The sequence below is a fragment of the Tachysurus fulvidraco genome, chromosome 4 (assembly GCF_022655615.1).
Source record: "Tachysurus fulvidraco isolate hzauxx_2018 chromosome 4, HZAU_PFXX_2.0, whole genome shotgun sequence".
NCBI lineage: Eukaryota > Metazoa > Chordata > Actinopteri > Siluriformes > Bagridae > Tachysurus > Tachysurus fulvidraco.
Window position 1 is genome coordinate 12,813,709 of NC_062521.1, and position 20,093 is coordinate 12,833,801.

A 20,093-nucleotide genomic window follows, 5' to 3' on the forward strand; every position below is an offset into this window, starting at 1 on the left:
CTCACAGTGTGCTATGCAATTGTTTTAAACTCTTCCTCAAAACTGAATGTGTTAATATTCTTTTGCAAGATGTGGAGCCTTACATATCAGGGCTCTTATTCTCTTCTCCTCATCTCCTCTTGCCCATATAGACACGATGTGTGGGTCACATTTACTAAAGCAAAGAAAAGCATGGAAGCAGGAACAAAATTTCCCATATAGTCAAAGATGCTGAGCATACAGTATATTTGATCATCTGGCAGGATGAAATAATAAATGGTCCAACCTGGACTAATGGCAAATGGACAATGCCAGCAATAATTTTAGTCTTTAAAGCTTTTGACAGAACTTTCCAAGTTGAAATGAACCCTTCAGCATAGTAGATGGCCATGAATTAACCTGTACTTTAATGTAACCATAATCATAACTTAAGTGAAGTGATTTTACTCAGCCTAATAACTGAAGATTTTCTGAAAGATTACCTGATCATTTGTGCAACAATGATATTAAAGTTGCTTGATGTAAATGAGGCTGAATCTACCATCAGTAAAAAGAGAAAACAGTAGCTTTTAATCTGGAATACTTTGAAACATTAACCTGGACCTTTTTTCAGGGGCAGGTTGCTGCTTTTTCACTGACCAGCTGCTTGGATTAAGAAAGTGTCACCAGGAATGTGCTTGCATCAACAGAAGCAATAGCCAGGAATAGCAAACTTAGCATGCGTACACTGTCAGCTTGATTTATCAACCTGCCACAAATTGAGCTAGGTTAAGGAAAGGCCATAAAAAAGACATTTTCTGCTGATTATAATCTGATCCCTGTGGCCTGGTGAATAATGCACATACCCTGGCACTTTTTTCACAGACGGAACCTGAGACTCTCTTGAGTAAAGTGAGCAAGCAGAAATGTGACGACTAAATGCCAGCTGTCTCCTTTACTATTCAGTCTCATTGATGGGCTCAATAAGAAACTGTGTTTAACTCATACTACAAAAGTTTATGTGTGTCAGCATGAAATCCTTAGCTAAATGTCTATGCCAGTAGAAATTACCCACAGACATACAAGCAATGCACTCAGAATCTTTGGCACAGTTCATAAAAATGAACAGAAATCATTATATTAATTAGCAAAATCATTAATATAATCATTCACATTTTCCACACTAGCAACAAATAAAATGGAAAATATGCCTAAATAACTATATTCAGTACTGTGCAAAAATCTTAGGCAAATGCAAAGTAATTATAATGCATAGATGCCTTCAGAATGCATAAAGTTTCACTAGAAAAAACACATGCACGGAAACATGAGAATTGACCTACATGGAGAATGAAGGAATGAATCAGGACTTAGGAATCAGGAGTCCTGCATTAATGTCTTTTCTCTCCAGGGCAGAAGACACAAATCATCAGTAATAATAATTAATACTAGTTTCCAATAATATTGAAACTAGTGTTTTGAAGATTTTTAAAACTATACAACGTCTCTGCATATTGGAGTTAAAATATTACTTACATTTAAGAATTATCCAACTGGGGTTAATGTTCCAAAACACAAAAATTGGGCTGTTCAGCAAATTTAGTTAGAACATATATAGAGATGTAGCTGCCATTCAGTACAAACATGTAGAGCTCTGACTACTACCTATTAATAATCATTTAGCCTATTTTATCATTAGTAATCGGTCTCTGTCATCTACTAAAAGGCATGAAAGCAGTTCCAACAGAGACGAGATTTTTAATACAATATTCTTTGCAGCATTCCATAAATAATGTCAGTATCAGGTGGGTGTAAAATATTCATAAAGCTCATAATGTATTGCTCATGTCGTTTATTCAATTAAATCCAGACAAAGCCAGTGTAGACTCAGGGTGACAATGTCGAATCAATTTATAATTCTGCTACTTAATATACTGCAACCCAAGAAAGAGAGCTCTAACCTTAATCGTGAGCATGACATGGGTGTGGCTCTTCAGGACTTCCACTGCATTGCTGTGTGTAATATCTTCAAAGCTCACTCCATTTGCTGCCAGAATCTGGTCTCCCATTTTAATACCATGTTGCTCTGCCAAGCCACCAGGGTCCAGCCTCATCAACAAAACAAGCAAGTTAACAACTAAGACTTTGTATCCTAAGACAAGAACTTCAAAGCTAATTAAAGATCATTAAAAAATACAATTAAATATAAACCAAAGAGATGCAGCTCCTTCTTTGTCCATACTTTGAGACATAGATGCCCAGGCCAAACTCTTTGCCACCACGGATGTTAAAGCCCAGACAGTAATCATCTGAGGTTGTATAGAGGTGCACAATCCGGCGCAAAGCTCCATCTGAGCTGATCTCAGAGGGGGTGCGACCACTCTCTTCCACCACCATCCTCCGATGAATTAGATCCACCCTATGCACAATTACATATTTATAAACACATAATTACATAATTACATGCAGTTGCACAAAACAATAAAACTCTTTCTAATTGGCATAAGCTGGCACAGAATCTTACATCAATATTTATAAATTATAATTATACTTGCTAACATGTACAGAACCTTTAATGAGCAAAGGCCAAGAGTTAGTCGGTTTACACACTGCCGGGCATGAACGACAGAGGATAGTGTTGAAGCCAGCTCAGCTTACATTCTCCTGTTTTATGAGCTTAATTTTATTGCTTTAGTATTAATAAATTAGAATTAACAGTCTCTTAGAGACATGCTTACTGACACAGACTTTACTGATTGTATTAGCATTACATTATATGCTTTGCCAATATCAGGTAGGATAAATGTTGACAATGGAATTCACCAGTTTTTAGCTTTTTACTATCACCAAGAAGTTTTTTAAAGGTCTTGAATTGTGAAATATTAGGAAATTATTATGAACTGTATTATGTCTGGTTATATTAAAATGTTTTAATAAACATTTATTTTTAAGCAGAAAATGACCTAGATTTACAAAATGAAGTAGATGGTTAAAAAAAAAACTTGTTAAACTACAAATGAATACATCTTACATTACGACAATAATTTGACCATAGCTGAATTTATCATATATTTGAATGTAAGGTGAAAACTCTTCCCTTACCATGTGGTCTTTTCTTTGGAGAAGCGGATACCAGGCACCTTCCCTACACGCCTAACTACCATGCGCAGGCGATTGCTCCCTGTTAAAACCTTCACAGCACTGCTCATGGTAATGCTTTCCAGACTGATCCCATTCACCTCCACCAGTTTGTCCCCAACATACAACCCTGCAAATTCTGTAGTGCACATACAAAGTATTTTAAGTATGAAATTACTTAAATAGAAGCAGTATATCGCTCTAAAGTCAGAGCACAAAGTTTCAGGAGAAAACCTCTTTTAACATGTGTAACAAAGAGATCAAATTCCAGTGCAGCTATATGAAACACAGAGAATGTTATGATGTCGAATAGCACATCATGAGAAAGAACTGTTTAGATAGGAGATACTTTCTAAACAATGTCTGTATGTATACCTGCAGAACAATTGTCCTCCACTTTGCTAACAAAGATGCCAAGGCCATGCTCTGAACCACCACGCACACTGAAGCCCAGCCTACCATCCTCACTCTTGTCCACTGTAATTGTGTGGATGTCTTCACAATCATCCCCACCTGCAACCAGACAGCACCACACACAACATGTAAAAACACATACATAAATATGACTTTGTAAAATCACTTTCACATAAATTTTCAATGGTCCGATCTTAGAGCAGATATTTTTTATAAATTCAATTGAATATTAGACCTGTTGACTAAACATGTAGCTCACCATCCACAGGTGAATTGATGAGGATGACTCTACCCATCGGAGATGAAGATCTCCATCCCTTCTGCCGCTGTTGCTTCTTGTGCAAGTATCGTGGCAAAGTGGAGGTTCCTGGGCCTGCTGGATGGGTGTTAGGATGGACCCCGTTCGTCATCTCTCTGCGGGAGTCAGCAGACGAATAAGCCATGGTGAGATCGGGGCCCCTTCTCGAACCCTCATTCAGGGATTGGGGTTCAACAAGGAAAGGAAGGAGAAGTGGAAGACTTGTATATCATAGCCAGGCACAGAAAGAAGACTCTGCAAGATGGACTGTGCTAAGGGAAACTCTGTTGTAATGGCACAAGAGAACAAGACTGTAAAATGGGTCCTGCACTGTTTGCCAAGAGTGTTCTGCACAGCTCGTGCATATGTCCAAGGGGCAAAGCAATAAAAAATTAATCCAAGTAAACTTCCTGGAAAATGTAAAAAACATATGTCCTTGAGTAGATGCTTTGAAGCTGTTCGGATACTCTCTGTAAATGCTGGTCTTTTTGTCCAGAGTAGGAGCTTCCACTGGCTGAACAAGGGCTGGAGTAACCTGTCACAGTTCATATGCATGACAATGGCCTCTTATCCACTTCTTCCTGACCTTCACCGACTCATAAACAAAGATGACGAAGGACGGTGATCTGCGAGGAGCAGGGTGCAATGCTAATGATTTCCCAAGGGATGTAAGGTGATATGAGTAGGTAATACACTCCAGAAAGAGAATGATTACACTGCCTACACTCTCCTCAGTTTAAGTAAGAGGTTTCTTAAACAAAGCCATAACTGCTCAGAACTGGGACCTATTTGTAATACTTGCATTTAAGGCCAAACAGTTAAGTTCTACAGCAATGTATAGAGCTGTGAGCAGACTAAGCAGTATCCATCCTGTGAGGTGTTTATATCTAGCACCGCGGACAGCGCTCGCACAAGAAGCTGCCGAAAAGCAGAAAACTGTGACGACATTTTAAAAACAAAGCAATTAGGATACTTCCACTAGACCAAAAAAAAAAAAACCTTACTTAACGACGTGTAGCCTTGCCGTGTGTTGTTCATCTGGCCGGGTTGAAATAGTGTTTGTTGTTTAGCTTAGTTCAGAAGATTATCAAGTGCAGTATCAAGTGCAGCTTCTGCAATCAAAAGAAAACAAGCAGAGTTAGAATTCGACACAGTTTGGATCCCAACGCTACTGAAAACAACATTTCACACAAACCCACCAATTAGTCCGGAGGAGGCACATGCACATGATTATACAGCTGTGACTTTTATATTTACAAATATGACGTGACTGTTACCGGCCATCTGAAATAGAACCGATATAAATATATAGAGTATATAAACACAAGCAAATAGGCGCAGTTAGTATTACCTGTCTCCATGCTGCACTGAATGATCTCACCTGAGGCTGAGTGAAGTTAGTGGAGATCCAGCCCACTTCTTAGCCAGGCTGATTGGATTACCAGCTTAATGTCGCCACTTTAACTCGTTTGATCTAGAGAATCGTTTCTCATGGTCAAAGCCTAACACAAGCGTGCATCACTTTTAAGCAGTTTGATACATATTGTTTGCTATACATGAATGTATACACACGACAGATTTTTTCTTTAAAGTTTATTTAGAAGAATGCCAGACTGTCCCAAATGAACACTCAGGGACAGGTCTTTATCTGCGTTGTTACACCGCCGCCTGCTGGTCATATCACGTCAATACAAGCGTGAAACGCAGATATTGTCACCCAAGTATGTGACCTTCAACAGCAGTAATTCTTATTCTCTAAAAAAGACGATAGATTATCAGGTTGGTCTCAGGTTGAGTCTATTAATTGTTTTTACACGTTTAAGTGAATGCTGAACCATTTCAAAAGGAGAATACTTGAAGGTGAAAATATAATGCAAGTGCTTTGTCTTTATCATTATTGAAGTATTAAAGCAAACAAACAAACAAACAAATAAATAATAATAAAAAAAACATCGTGCGAATTTAATGATCACAAGGTCACCTAGGCTCGTGAACCAGACCTCACTACTGCTGACGTTTTGATGAACCGGCGTGACAGAAAACCACGCCCCAGGTGCTCAGCCAATCAGCGCGCTCTTCCGCAACACCACTTCACACGCACACACACGAACACACGCGCACGAGCGCTTCAACACCGCAGACATCAACCTGTGTGGCATCTGAGAGGTCATTCATTTAGCAGGTATCCTCATGTCTATCTTCTGTTTTAGATTTTGACAAAGGTATGTTTCTGGCTTTAGACGGTTAGACGAACAATTATTATAGTTATAGATTACAGTTAACCGAAACGATGAGAATGTGTGAAAGTGATAATAGCATCTAACATAGCTAGCTAGCTGTGCTGGCTATGTTAGCTGTGTTTGCTAGCTGTGCTAATATGCCGGGATGCTATTTGCTAGCTAGTCTTCAGCTGTCTTAGCAGGCTAACTCTGAAAGTGAAAGAATTTAGTAGTTACACCGCCGGCTGTGAAACATCTTTATTCATTTGAGATCTGCAGTTGAGTGTAAACACGAATCCCTACCGAAGATGACTATGAGATACTAAGATATTTTTGATCAACTCATTTCTTAAACTCAGGGTACTTCCATCAGTATAGAAAATAATATATCATTAATATAACTACAAACATTATACCTTTACAAAAGTTTTCCTAACCTCTACAGCTTAGACTATTCCTGTACAATAAAGAGTTAAACTACTGACTGATAATGAACTATCTTTTTTTGTTTTTGTTTGTTTGTTTGTTTTATTCAGACATGGCAAGACACAGCTCCAGGAGCTTTACCGAAACATTTGCAATTGCAAATCATGCGGCATCTTATTTTAATTTCTCTTCAGGAAACTTAAAACATGATCATGAATTTAAACTTGGTCTGTTTGTCACGAGCAGAGACAGTAAATCAGTGGTTGTGTATAGAGAGGAATCTCTTTTCATAAAATGAAAGAATGAGGCGTAGGAAAGCTGTAGTGCAGGATATTTTGTAATCTTCCAGACAGGTTTTCTCAGTCAGTGTTTTGCATGTGTCTTGGCCTGTTCGGGTAGCTATAATGTATTTAAAAAGTTACATGTTCTGTCCTTCATGGACAGAAAGTAAACAAGGAAGAATGTCTGGGGATTTGCCGCTGAACATCAACATCAAGGAGCCGCAATGGGACCAGAGTACGTTTATGGGCAGAGCCCAGCATTTCTTCATGGTGACCGACCCAAGAAATGTGCTGCTTCCAAATGAGGTTCTGGAGAATGCACGAGTCACTGTTGAGGATTACAGGTCAGCGTGAGGTTCACTTAAAGTGCACTCTAAATGACATAAAGAGATTTCTGTTATGGCACGGAATTTTGCTAACACTAACACAGGCATCATCAATTTTATCTATATATTATTACACTTAATGTTGTTTTGGTGACGTGAAGCTGTAATGCTACAGCATAGAAAGTCATTCTGTATTACTGTGTGCTTCTAACTTGGTGGCAGCAGTTTGGTGCGTAGCCTCATACGGGTGTGATGGTCAGGTGTCCGCTTCTAACAATATAGTGCATGCGTTCAAACCAGCATGTTAATAAACTTGTGATCCTTGCAACCAGAACTATATTAAGAGATGCTGAGGTAGAAAATAATCAACACCTTCCAGACAGTCAGAGTAGAAATTTCAACAGCGCAGAAACTAAAGACCATATTCATACCTGTATTACAGACACTATTTTAAATTTAAATAGCATACGTTAAGTTATTTTTCTATGTTATTTGATGTTGAACAGCATAAGCTGTTAAGTATAATATATACTGTTAAGTATAAGCTGTTCAACTGTGTCATTTCTAGTATGATAAATAGCACATGGTGCTGAAAGTTAGGACATCTACACTGTATGAACCAGTTGGTTACACTTGTGACTGCAGTTGGGTTAAAATAACTGACTGCTGTGTCCTCCTACACAGGAACGGAATTGTGAAACCAGGCTTGACCGAGGATCAACTATGGAGGGCCAAATACATCTATGACTCTGCCTTCCATCCTGATACGGGTGAGAAGATGCTGCTGATTGGTCGCATGTCTGCCCAAGTGCCAATGAACATGACCATCACAGGCTGCATGCTCACATTCTATAGGTAAGTGTAGTTAGGCTGATGTGTAGTAAATAGATTATTCATATGTATTAATTCCTTTTTTTTTCTTACCGTATGCTGAAATCGTAAAGTTTGAAAGCACACGATTCAGTCCAAGAAATGAAAGTATGACAGAAATTGTAGTTATCCTATTCTGCTTGCAGCTGACTCGTATTTCCTGATTCCTAAAATTTCTTGTAGGGCTGGGTCATATGACAAACATCTATTATAGTATGTGCCACAATGTATAAGCTTGCTAACAAACTGCCTGCATAATAGTGTTTTACATTTAACAACAGCTTGTGGTAATTTTAATTGGAGGTCAGTAGGTTCATGTTGAAATGGTATAAAAATACTAACTATTTCAGAAATATGTATTATGACATCATTTATTAATAGTATATTGTCATATTTTATAATTTCCTTAAAAAAATGTTTTTGAAACATTTAAATCTTGCATTCAGGCCGTCAGTCTCTGAGACACTTTGTTTTGAATTAAAACGTTTTTTTTCCCAGATTGATGTTTCTTGATGTCCACACTCACCAGGATACAGTAGATAAATATATATTTTTCTCTGTTTCAAAACTATTTTTCCACTTCACTTAATTTACATCAAATGCACCTTTATTAAGTTCATCCAGCTCCAGATTTTAGGCTTTTCACTGGGGGTGTTGTGCTGTTTAATAATGTTGGCATAGACTTTCACTTTTACTTCTGAGAATTATTTCAGCTCTGGGAGCTTTTTGTCTGTTGGAATTTTTTTGGGAGTCACCAAATGCATCAGTATTTGTTTGTTTTACTTTCTCTTTTACACAAACATTTGCACACAACTTTACTCAAAGATTTGTAAACAAAGCCTCATGAATTTAGTGAATTTCTGATTGCAAAATGTTATTACAAGCTAAATAATAGTCATTAGACTAACAGATAACAGATAACACTATTGGTAAAGATCTGGACTCATAGTGATTAACTTCTGAATTGTTTACATTCACACAGCGATGCTGCGTTCACTTCTAGTCGTGAGCTAGCCGGCTAACTTTAGCTTAGACTCAATAAACAAACAAACAAATAAATAAATAAATAGCTTAGAATAAATAAATAAACTTTAGCTTAGAATAATTGATTAGAATGGGTGTGTGACGGCTATGGCATGTGACGTACTTGAGGACATTTTACAAGCTCTGAAATAAAGCTCTGCCTGTGGATTCAGATCTAGGTCCTTTTGATATTTAGTTTGTGTTCATTTTCCCTTCTCATTCAGGACGACTCCAGCAGTTGTGTTCTGGCAGTGGGTCAACCAGTCCTTCAATGCCGTTGTCAACTACACTAACCGCAGTGGAGATGCACCAATGACTGTAAAGTAAGGACACATTGCTCTCTTTTATAGCGGCTTCATAAGTGGCTTCATCATGTAACCTGTGATTTTTAAAAAAAGAAAGAATAAAAATGCCATTCCTGCCCACAAATATGTACCAGAGTACTCTAGTCCATCCTGTACTGTTTAGCACCTCTGTTCAATTATGGGAAGTATAAATTCTCATGATGGTCAACACTTCAGCTAATCTCACACACTGTATGGCCACAAACCTATGTGCCTTTTACACAGCCACAAGCATTAACACAGACTTGGTTCACCTTTTCATTTATCCAGGAAGGCATTTCACTAGATTTTGGAGTGAGATTGTGAGATCTGTGTTCATCAGTCACAAGAGCATTAGTGAAGTCAGATACTGATGTTAAATGAGCAGGTCTGGTGCACACACAGCCTTCCAGTTCATCCCTAAGTTGGGTTTGAGGTCAGGGCTCTGTGCAGCTCACTCAAGAACCTCCACACTAACTTTGGCAAACCATGTCTTTATGGAGCTCGCTGTATACACAGGAACATTATCTGGAACGAGTTTAAGCCTCTTAGTTTCAGTGAAGCAAAAATTCTGTAGTGTACAAAGACATGTGTACAGCTAACTGTATATTTGTACCAATACAGGTGGAATATGAATGTAAAATGAAGCTGCTTTAGGCCTAAGCATACATTGCAAATTGGATAACTCTACCTTTGTCATTTTAAATGACTGAATTTAGCTTTTGCTTTCATCATTGGCATTCATTTTTCTTTATTTTTTTGCAGTCAGCTTGGAGCAGCTTATGTCAGTGCCACAACTGGAGCTGTAATCACTGCACTTGGCCTCAAGTCCCTCACCAAGGTGAGCATTTCAATTCTCTACATCGCATGTATCTCAAGCTCTCTTTTATGCTTTGTGTACAGTTCATTACAATTCTTATACATATTAAGCTGTGTTTGTTTGGTTTACATTTTAATGTAGTGAACTTACTTCAAAATGATGAAACTTGAGAATTAACTTTCCTTTTGAGAAATCTCTTGGTTTGTAATGATAACTGTTATGATGTTACTGCATCATGTAATAAATTCTTAATTTGTGACTAATATACTAGAGTGAAAAGTTTCATAATTTGTGTTAGCAAATTCTTCTTTTTGTTGCCAGCACCTGCCATCTATTATCGGACGGTTTGTTCCTTTTGCCGCGGTGGCAGCAGCAAACTGTATTAACATTCCCTTCATGAGACAAAGGTGTGTGTGTGTTTGGGTTTTTTTTTTGATGATCTAATCTAGAAATCAGTATTTATATGCATTATGACAGCCAGAGGACACTCACCATTTATTGGCTTTGTTTAGGGAACTGAAGTATGGCATTCCTGTCACTGATGAGGAGGGGAATCGCCTGGGAGAGTCTGCCAGTGCTGCTCAGAAGGCCATTGTACAGGTGGTGGTGTCCCGAATCGGCATGGCAGTGCCAGCCATGGGTAAGGAGCTGAAAATGTTTCAATAAATTCATGCTAATGCTGTAATCAGACATTGTGCAGAGAGCAGGCCTGGAGAAAATAAAGCCAAGTGTGTGCAAGTTCCCTTGGTCTAAGCCTTGTGCTTCAGCTAATCTCGTTCTTTATTGCAACTGAATTATTACAGTCGGATGATTGGTTTTGTTTGTCACAGCACACTGGATGATTTTAAAATAGACAAGTAGCCATCTTAGCTGTTATAGTCTACATTCAAGAATGCATCATCAATATTATGACCACTGTCCTTAAAATTGTCAATGAAATCAAAGACTTTTTTTTTGTTTGTTTTTTCCACATTTTTTGCTATCATAAAAAATAGTCAGAAACGTACGCAGTCCTCCATCTTTATGCGTTCCGGCACTAGCACTTTGCTATCCTTTGTTTTGTCACATTAAAACTTCTAAAGTGTGTTTTTTCTGTTTCCCCTTACAGCTATTCCTCCTGTTATTATGAACACCTTGGAGAAAAAAGCTTTCATGAAGGTAAAGTCACAGTGTCCTTAGTGTTTTCCAGACATGTCACGGCTCTTTGCTGTTCTGATAAGAGTTCTGATAAGAGAATTATTGATGCTTAATCTGCCAGGCATTTGCACAGTAGCACACGACACAATGCACATCTTACACTCCACCACTATGTGGCATTGAAAACTAGGAAACAGCATGTAAGCTGCAACAGAAGCTTAAGAAATTTATTAAGCAAGACATGAAGCTTTTACTTTCAGCACTGTGTTGTGTGAGCCATAAAACATGGAAATCTCCTATCTCTCCCTGTCCAGCGCTTCCCAGTGCTCAATGCCCCAGTACAGGTTGGACTTGTGGGATTATGGTGAGTTCCAATGGTTATGGCTTCTATATCAGAGGCAGTAAATTAAGTGAATCGTAACTGATCATTCATTTTGTGTTTCTCTGCTCTGGTAGTCTGGTGTTTGCTACTCCGTTGTGCTGCGCCCTGTTTCCACAGAAGAGGTGAGCACTTGAACACATTTCCTTTTTATTTTTGAAGTTGCTGACCCTCTATTAGGTTGTTGTACTCATGGTTGTGTGTGTGTGTGCGTGTGTGTAGCTCTATGAAGGTGAGCAGTCTGGAGCCTGAGCTGCAGGAGAGGATACGCCAGAGCAATCCAAACACCACTGTGGTTTATTTTAACAAGGGCTTGTAAGAGACGCTTTCCTCAAGTCCAAACCTCTGTCTGTACTTTGCCATAACAGAGTTCAGTGGACACAACTTGAAAAGTAAATTGAAAAAAGTTTTGTTTTTTAGTAAGTCTTTTGTGTTGTAAAACCCGCACTTTCCCACAAAGTAATATGCAATCCTAACTGTAAGGCAGATGATACAATGAGGATGTCAGAAGATTTTGTTACTGCTGAATTTCTGATCGCAGACTAAACCCCACCCCCACATGTGCTAATATTAGAGACCCAAATTATTTTTCCAAGTGAATTCTATTTATCGTTATTTATTTTTATTTGAAAAAAAAAAATACTTTGTGCGTGTATTTGTTAGTGTTTAGACCTAAAATTTTTATATCGAACTTTCCAGACCAAACATCTGTCCACAGTTTAAGCATGCAAGTATGAGAAGTGGTCCAGGAGAATCACTTTTAAGTCAGGGGATTATTTGTAACCAGTTTAAAAGGTTTCAGGCATGCTCTTGTATGTAAATGTTAAGAGTGTAAATGCTCTTAACCATTACAACCCTCACAGCACTGACCTAATAGACTCCGGTGGACAGGAAAGTTAAGATGAATACACACTCCTCTGTAATCTCAGCTAGATTGAAATATTTTGGTAATTGGTGTTCATACTAAATCAGTGCTTGTGTTTAAAGCCTTGTGTGATTTTTAACTAGTCTGAGTTAGTGGGTGCGGATATATACATATATAGTTCAGATGTTAATTTGTGGTTATAGAGTGATTTGTGGGTTTAGTCGAGTCAAAACTGCTGAAGAATGTGCTGTCTGTGTAATGTTTAAATTGTATACAGTAGTCTCTTTTTTTGACCATAGGCCTTTGCGAAGACAAACATTTATCTGGGAGCTAGGAATAGAATTATTAAAGTTAAATATTTATACTTTATGCCAACACTAAAGCACGACATGGTGTTTTAATCCTATATTACCAGCAGTGGCATAATGAATAAAATCTGTTTGGACCTCAGCAGTCCTGCTGGCATATCATCACTCCTCTAATGCACAACCATTTATAAATATTCATGATTGTTTTATGATAAACTATTCACCTTTACAATACAAATGATACAAATTTCCATAGATACATAGAAGATATATCCTGAAATGTATATTTGTCAGATGTAATCAATGTGTGTGCTTATACAGTTCTGAAATAAGCCATGATGCAACAAAAACATCCTATTTATTTTTTATGTGATTTGGATGTGTTTGTACTGATGTACCAAATATGTGATTATAACCCTGTGATGATATTTACAAAACCTCTGTGGAATTCCTGTTCTGTTTGGAGCATATAGGATCAAACATGTAGTTCATAAAGTATTGTAGTGTGGTGATATTTTGTTTTGTGAAGTGTTACATACATTGAAGTGTTTCTTCCTTCTTTCTACTTGTGACATTGAGTTTGTTTTGGAAGGAACAACATACTACTGTAGTGGCCTATTCTTATTCACTACCTGGGCTGATGAACTGAACACTGGCTCCTTTGAACTAATCTGTTGTGTTGGGTTTTATGCAAATATAGGGTTTGATTGATCATTAGGATCTCAAATTAAAATGCCCTATAGATGTGTGGACCTGTATAACAGAGGTGAAATGTTGGCTTGCGTAGTTCAGAGCAGCTCCACGGATTAAATACAGAATTAGGTTAGAAACGGAACAAAATGTCTCGACTCCAGCGCTACTGTTTATCACTTGTTAAATTATATGTTAAGAAATGAGCACATGAAGAAGTGAACACATTGCCTTCAGAATTATCCTTCATGAATGTACTGTAAGCAATCAGTATGTAACTAAACTCTGATTAATAAACATTAAAGTAGTAAAATTTGCAGTATCGTGTCTGGTCCTTTAAGATGTGAGGTTACCATTGTTGAAAATTTGAGCCTATATAAAAAAGTCTAGCAGATACTACAATAATATTTTCTTTAATATTCACCAGATGTTAAGAAAATAAGTCATGTTAAGTGGCCAGTAAACAGACATTGTTTCCTATCGAAGTAAGTAATTCAAAGTAAGACCTGCATGTGCAAGAATTGATTCTTTTCTAAATGCTTCATCTGCTTGATTCTCAAATAGAAAGAAAAGGCAACACATTTTTCATGACTGCTGTTTTTATTGTATAGCACATTCCACTTGTTTCAGAATCTTTGGATGTCCACTCATGAAAAGCTGGTGAACAGGAAAGTATGTTAAGCTTCAAGTCTGCTCGTTCACTAAGGAGTTTGGAGTCAGACCTTCATTAAAACACACAAACCAAGCCACAGTCACACAGCGGACATTGAGCAGAACCTGATCAGGTGAGGAAGAGCTCAATACAAGAACTTCTAAAGTTCAAAACAACAGTGCACAAATTTCAAGAACTATGTACCTGAACGGTGCAAATGATGCAATCAAAAAACACCACAACTGACACACTTTGTACTTTTTTGTCTGTAAGATACTCTCTTGTGTCAATTCAGCAGAAACACTTTTCCTGTGCATTCACAGCATCAGATGAAGCAATGGAAAAAAATCTTTAATACTACCATGATTGATTAGTGTTTTGTTCTGTATTAGCAACCTGTTTATTAATTAGAAATAATTCCTAGGGAAGCATTTATAAGCACACAAAAAACATCAAATCTATTTCTGAACTATTTTCTTAGCTGCCTCCAAAACTGACTCATAACTGACTTTGTCTCCAAACTCCTTCTCTCGATGTTCCAGAAGAACTCCCTACGAATGGCAGAAAAGTAGAAAATTAAACATAAGAAGATTCAGACAGGTAAACAGGTCAGGCACTGATGTCAGACCGTAATAGTCACCTGCTTGCCAGATCCAATGACAAACACTCCACCCAGGATAAAGCCCTCTCCGTTCATGTTTCCTTGGTAACCTGACCTCCAGGCCCTTATGAAGTTCTGCCAAACTCCCAGACGAATGAATCCAAGACCACCCATTTTCCTCAGCGTAGGACCATAGAACACTTGCTGTAACCATGTTTAATCATATTTATGTACAGATATTAATAAAAAGGTATTTCTACAGAAGACAAAAGCGATGCATTGTGATAAAAACATTCATGTGACAGCAGCACAATGGGAAAATGGTTTTGTGTGTGAAAACATTAGTGTCAGTTAATGTTCACAACAAACTTATGAATTGATATAAATCTCAGTGTCTTTACCGTGACATGGTTGTTATTACCAGATGGGCTTGTTTATTGTGAAACTGCAGATCTCCTGGGATTTGCACACCTGAAAGTCTATAGAGACTTTACACAAAATTGTCCACAAAATAAATAAATAAATAAAATAATTGAGTGAGCCTTGGTTAAAAAAACATGGGCATATTGAGCTGGCAGGGAAAATACTGTAAATATTTATTACACACATTTATAAATTAAATTTTGCTTATGCCACTAGTATGTTTGAAAAAGGGCATTTCAAAATAGAAAAAACATTCCCTAGTTTGCCTTTCACTGTTTTTTTTTTTGTTTTTTTTTTAAGTTTGGGTTCAGGATTCCCCCAGTCCGATGCAGAACAAACTTGCTCTTATCACTAAATTGAAATTTGGACCAGTTCTCCTCTGTTCAGGCTTCAGACTGTGAAAGTTCAGACATGTGAAAGTGTCCTGGTTTGGCGTTTGACCTCTACAGAAGGATTTTGGACACATGTGCTAAAGTCATTCAAAGAAAAGGCCTCTACACTTCCTACTAATCCAAAGGTTTTAGTCATAATCTTTTGTGCTCCAGTGGTTACTGTTCTTTAAAGTTTGATCGCTGTGTTTTACACAAGAAAGGTTTTTGTTGAAGTGTATCGGATATTTTGTAAAAGATGCTAGAAGAACAGTAGTATATTTGCTGCTAACATTCCTTCAAACTGATATTAAAGATTAACAATATTCTATAAAAATCCACAGATATTTAAATTCTAGAAGAGTGTTTATAAATTGTTCTCTAATTTTGACTGTTGCTGCATACTGTAGTCATATATGTGCACTATATAGAATCACTCATTAGAAACATGGTGAACAGAAAAGCATCTCAGCATGCACAAAACATTATTATCTACAGTTATGTTAGACTTCCTGTCAGCTCAGGCCATTCAAGTCATTAACCACAATCTCTTTCAATGTGTTTCAGCCTGTAGACTGCTCACAGGATGTTTTTCACACCATTCTGTGAAAACTCTAGAGACTGTTGTGTGTGAAAATCAAAAGAGATCAGCACTTTCTGAAATACTCACACTAGCCCATCTGGCACCAACACCAATGCCATGGTTAAAGTCACAGAGATCACACATTCCCCCCATAATGAATTTTGATGTGAACATTAATTAAAATGCTTGACCTGCATCTGCATGATTTTATGCATTGTGCCGATGCCACGTGATTGGATAAATGCATGGGAAATAGTTTTCGTTCTGACAAAACCACTGTAGAACAACAAAAAACAGCATCAGCTCTTCTAACCTTCTCATCCACGAAGACATCTCCAGCAAAGTGTGGTTTGAAATCCTGTACCTCTGTACCAATGTTTTCTTTGACAACAGCATACAAAGGTACCCCAAGCTTGTCCAGCTGGGGCTTCAGTGAGGATAGCTCGGCAGCTTCCTGTAAAGAGACAGGTACATCAGGCATATAAGCAATGTGCATGCTCTTCTACACTAATCAGAATACAGGTTAATGCATTAAGATTACCTCTCTGCACAAAAATCATCCAGGCCGCCGTACAGCCATGATCACTGCTCCAGATGTCTCCCACAGAGTCCGAGCTTTAAATACCTTCTCATCTAATTGCATAAATAATGAGAATCGTTTTAAAAAACATAAATGGGCCAACACACTGTCTGCATTTTAAGAACAACAGAAAGAACATGATGAATGTCATTTTTAACCTATATATATATAAATAACGTTCTCTATAGAGAGACACTATATAAAATAAAATAAAAGCTCCTATAAAAGTGATAGATATCAGTATAAGGGTAAAGATAAAATCTATAGCTTAAGAAGAATTGTAACTGGTATATTAGATCAGCCTTCATACTACCCACTAATACTGTTGATGTGTGGATAAAGATGTAAAAATCCCACTCACTTCCATCTGTGGTTCTGAGATCAACATTCTCCAGATACTCAACAGTGGCAAACTCAGGCTTAGTCAAGAAAAAATCGGTGTTAGCCAGAATTATGCCTACAATGGCAGCACCCACAGCTCCAAGGGTGACTGACCACATGCCCACGATGGCCGTGTTTGCCTCCACAGTGGACAATGGTGCTGCAGTTTGAAGACAGAGTAAGACCAGTTATACGATTAGAAACACCAGCTTAATAGCATTGAGGAATGTTTAAAGGACATTAGACACTGTAACATCTAACTACTTAATGCTGAAAAAAAAAAGTACTAGAACATGCAGCTATAAGTAAGCGTTCTGATTACAAAGTGACTCTAGATTGTCTTCTTCTTCTGATAATCCAAGGATATCAGTGTTCCTAATTCCTTCTGCCATCGGGACGTCCTTAAACCATACTGATGCCACTTAATTGGGCCACTAAAATCCACAAACTTTCCTGCTTTTCAATCAGACAGACAAGTAAGTTTCCCTTTTACATGAACAAACTGACTTCAGACTTATATTGTAACCTCCTGCATCATTTAGTAATATGAACCACACCATTATTGAATCACATGCAGAGGAAGGGCTGTAGAGCAGGCTGGGGCAGTACCTTTAGGTTTACAGATAATGGACTGGCTGCTCTGGTCCTTCATTGATAGTTGTCGATTTGTTGAATACATACATATAGTGTAGGGGTTAACAGAAGTAGTTGACTTAAAGGAAGACTGGCATCCCACAAAGTTTAGTGTGCCATACTCTGGGTGAATTTTATTTACTAAAATTTGAAGTCTCTTTTCTGAGGCTAAGGATAGTGGGCTGTAGCACTGCAGAGCAGAGAAAGTGCAGTTATAGGCTCGATCCTTAACAACATTATTTACATGGGAGATACAGTTCCGTCTTCTCAGAAACCAAACTAATGACGCAGGGTGTACACGGGTAAAGGCCATTGGAAACATCCACACTGATATTAGCAAACCATTTGCCACATAAAAAACTTCATGGGGATGTCTGAAAAAAAAGAAAGAAAATACAACCTAAGCACCAAATTATATATTTATTTTTAAAAAGTCTTACAAACGGACTTTAATGCACTGAAGCACTAGTAGAGTTACACATGCATAGGAACCAACTGTACTGCTAAGTGCATGTCAGATACCTAATATGTGTTTGTTCACACACACACACAATTTGTGTCAATCAGCCCAGATATTAATACCATGTATTGGAGTGACATTATCAACATAAACTGGAATATGTTTAGATTTATAGCAGGTGATATATACATATTACATTTTTTCTTAATAGAGATAATGATGTGACATACGGCTAAGTATGGTGTCCCATACTCAGAATTCGTTCTCTGCATTTGACCCATCCAAAGTGCACACATACAGCAGTGAACACACACACCGTGAACACACACCCGGAGCAGTGGGCAGCCATTGCTGCGGTGCCCGGGGAGCAGTTGGGGGGTTTGGTGCCTTGCTCACAAATTGTGGTGCCTTGCTCACCTCAGTTGTGGCCGGCCCGAGACTCGAACCCAAAACCTTTGGGTTACAAGTCAGAATCTCTAACCATTAGGCCACGACTGCCCCACAACATTTTTTCTTATTTATTTGGCAGACACTTAAAGTGACGACAATCTCAGAAAAGTCCACGCATCCAGACTGACTTGTTCAAGAGCATATAATCCTTTTAAACTCTCATTTTCGCACACTATGTAATTGTGACTTAATTTCCAGAGAGCATGAAGCATATCCTAGATGGTCAGTCTGGAAGATTCCAGTGATTTTACATGAAGTTCGGTTTTACATGAGTTTTTATTGAGCTAAAGAGTTGTGATTCCATGACGTCATTACAACATGGCGTCGCTCATAGTGAAGAGTAAAAACAACAACAGCGTGACTTTAAGGCTTTTAAGCATTTTTTTGAGTTTATGTTCATATATTAAATCGCTAAATACTGAAATAATTTGAATATCAATTCCTTTTGTTTGCAAAACCCTTTGATTAAACTGCTATTTCATGTAATCATGTGTGTGTGTGTATGTATGTATGCGTGTATATAAACACACGCATATATAACAGCCATTATCATTTTACAGTTATAGTATTTTCATTGTTCTCCACAGTGATTATATTAAACGCCTTACTGTGCGAGTCATTATTGGTATTAAACATGAGCTTAAATATTGAATTATTAATATTATACTATTACATATTATATAACACGCAACCATTAAATAAACATTTAATAATCCTGCTACATTTGCAGTGCAAATATTTAAAGCGCAGCTGTCATGAGAGCCAATGCGATGGTTTATAGGACAAGATCTTAATTCATGATTAAACCTGGTGAAATGTCGGATTTCCCTGAAAACACACCATCAACCTGCCCTAACGATGCGATTAAAACCAAGACAAGACGATGCGATTAAAACTTAACACATTTTAAATAATAATAATAATAATAATAATAATAATAATAATAATAATAATAATAATAATAATAATAATAATCATGATGATGATTTAACTAACGCCAAGCTTCTTATAGCTCTTTGGAAAAATATATCATTAATTTCACCCCAAAAACATGAGTAAACCTTGTAGGTGCGCAGTGTAAAATATTCTGTTAAAGGTTAAACAACTCGCTTAGAATAATTTTCAAACATTTGCTCCTTTTGTGCTAAATATAATACTAAACACTAATAGTTGTGCAGTTCCGCTGTAACGTGCACCGCAACTGTTAACATTAAAAAAGCAAATGAGTTATTATCAGCTTTAGAGTCATTTATCGCAAACACACTCACCTCTGTTTTGGTGCTAAAGTCTAATCTGCTTTCAGGTGTACATCCGGGATAAGTAGAATTCAGAAACATCGAGCAGACCATCCGCCAGGCCAAACCAATCGCACTTATTTATGGGTTGGAGAAAGGGAATGAGCTATAACAGATTTTCACGTTTGCGGATTAATAGGTTATCTAGACATTAAAGCCACATTTAATCATTTTGTTTATTATGCTGATAAA

At 37.6% G+C, this 20,093-nt stretch overlaps 3 protein-coding genes across 8 annotated transcripts in view; 1 reads left to right on the forward strand and 2 right to left on the reverse strand.

The window, feature by feature from the left end:
• pdzd7a (PDZ domain containing 7a) overlaps window positions 1–5,760 on the reverse strand; it is a 20,016-nt gene extending 14,256 nt beyond the window's left edge. Inside the window, exons 1-8 of one of the 4 annotated variants that reach the window (XM_047811922.1) lie at window positions 5,190–5,760; window positions 5,008–5,092; window positions 4,813–4,920; window positions 3,770–3,924; window positions 3,472–3,609; window positions 3,061–3,235; window positions 2,201–2,377; window positions 1,920–2,067 (exon numbers count right to left, since the gene is read on the reverse strand). In XM_047811922.1, coding sequence (XP_047667878.1) covers window positions 1,920–2,067; window positions 2,201–2,377; window positions 3,061–3,235; window positions 3,472–3,609; window positions 3,770–3,920 — 789 coding nt within the window. In that variant the 5' untranslated portion in view covers window positions 3,921–3,924; window positions 4,813–4,920; window positions 5,008–5,092; window positions 5,190–5,760. Of the gene's footprint in view, window positions 1–1,919; window positions 2,068–2,200; window positions 2,378–3,060; window positions 3,236–3,471; window positions 3,610–3,769; window positions 4,749–4,812; window positions 4,921–5,007; window positions 5,093–5,159 lie in introns of those variants that run through there. The other 3 variants (XM_027141786.2, XM_027141785.2, XM_027141784.2) reach the window with 3 other exon arrangements.
• Window positions 5,761–5,858: 98 nt separating this feature from the next.
• On the forward strand, window positions 5,859–13,794 carry sfxn3 (sideroflexin 3). Its single transcript, XM_027141796.2, has 11 exons — window positions 5,859–5,990; window positions 6,898–7,078; window positions 7,745–7,915; window positions 9,178–9,276; window positions 10,042–10,117; window positions 10,418–10,503; window positions 10,609–10,736; window positions 11,205–11,254; window positions 11,548–11,597; window positions 11,690–11,737; window positions 11,835–13,794. Exons 2-11 carry the CDS (start codon window positions 6,915–6,917, stop codon window positions 11,929–11,931), a joined length of 969 nt encoding a protein of 322 aa, XP_026997597.1. The 5' UTR covers window positions 5,859–5,990; window positions 6,898–6,914; the 3' UTR covers window positions 11,932–13,794.
• A 262-nt stretch (window positions 13,795–14,056) lies between these two features.
• On the reverse strand, window positions 14,057–20,018 carry selenou1a (selenoprotein U 1a). Of its 3 annotated transcripts, none has more exons than XM_027141798.2 (7): window positions 19,875–19,964; window positions 17,673–18,070; window positions 17,044–17,223; window positions 16,644–16,735; window positions 16,416–16,556; window positions 14,768–14,932; window positions 14,057–14,678 (listed from the first exon to the last, which is right to left on the reverse strand). In XM_027141798.2, the coding sequence occupies exons 2-7, from the start codon at window positions 18,016–18,018 to the stop codon at window positions 14,586–14,588; spliced, it is 1,017 nt and encodes a 338-aa protein (XP_026997599.1). In that variant the 5' UTR covers window positions 18,019–18,070; window positions 19,875–19,964; the 3' UTR covers window positions 14,057–14,585. The 3 variants fall into 3 exon arrangements, with proteins under 3 accessions (XP_026997599.1, XP_026997602.1, XP_026997601.1); XM_027141801.2 differs by having other exon boundaries at window positions 17,941–18,070; window positions 19,875–19,961; XM_027141800.2 differs by lacking the exon at window positions 17,673–18,070 and having other exon boundaries at window positions 19,875–20,018.
• Window positions 20,019–20,093: the final 75 nt, after the last annotated feature.

Coding starts and splice junctions, on each gene's coding strand:
- sfxn3 (XM_027141796.2), top strand. CDS start 6,915: ATGTCTGGGGATTTGCCGCTGAACATCAACATCAAGGAGCCGCAATGG. Junction 7,079..7,744: donor GTCACTGTTGAGGATTACAG/GTCAGCGTGAGG, acceptor CCTCCTACACAG/GAACGGAATTGTGAAACCAG. Junction 10,118..10,417: donor GCCTCAAGTCCCTCACCAAG/GTGAGCATTTCA, acceptor TTTTGTTGCCAG/CACCTGCCATCTATTATCGG.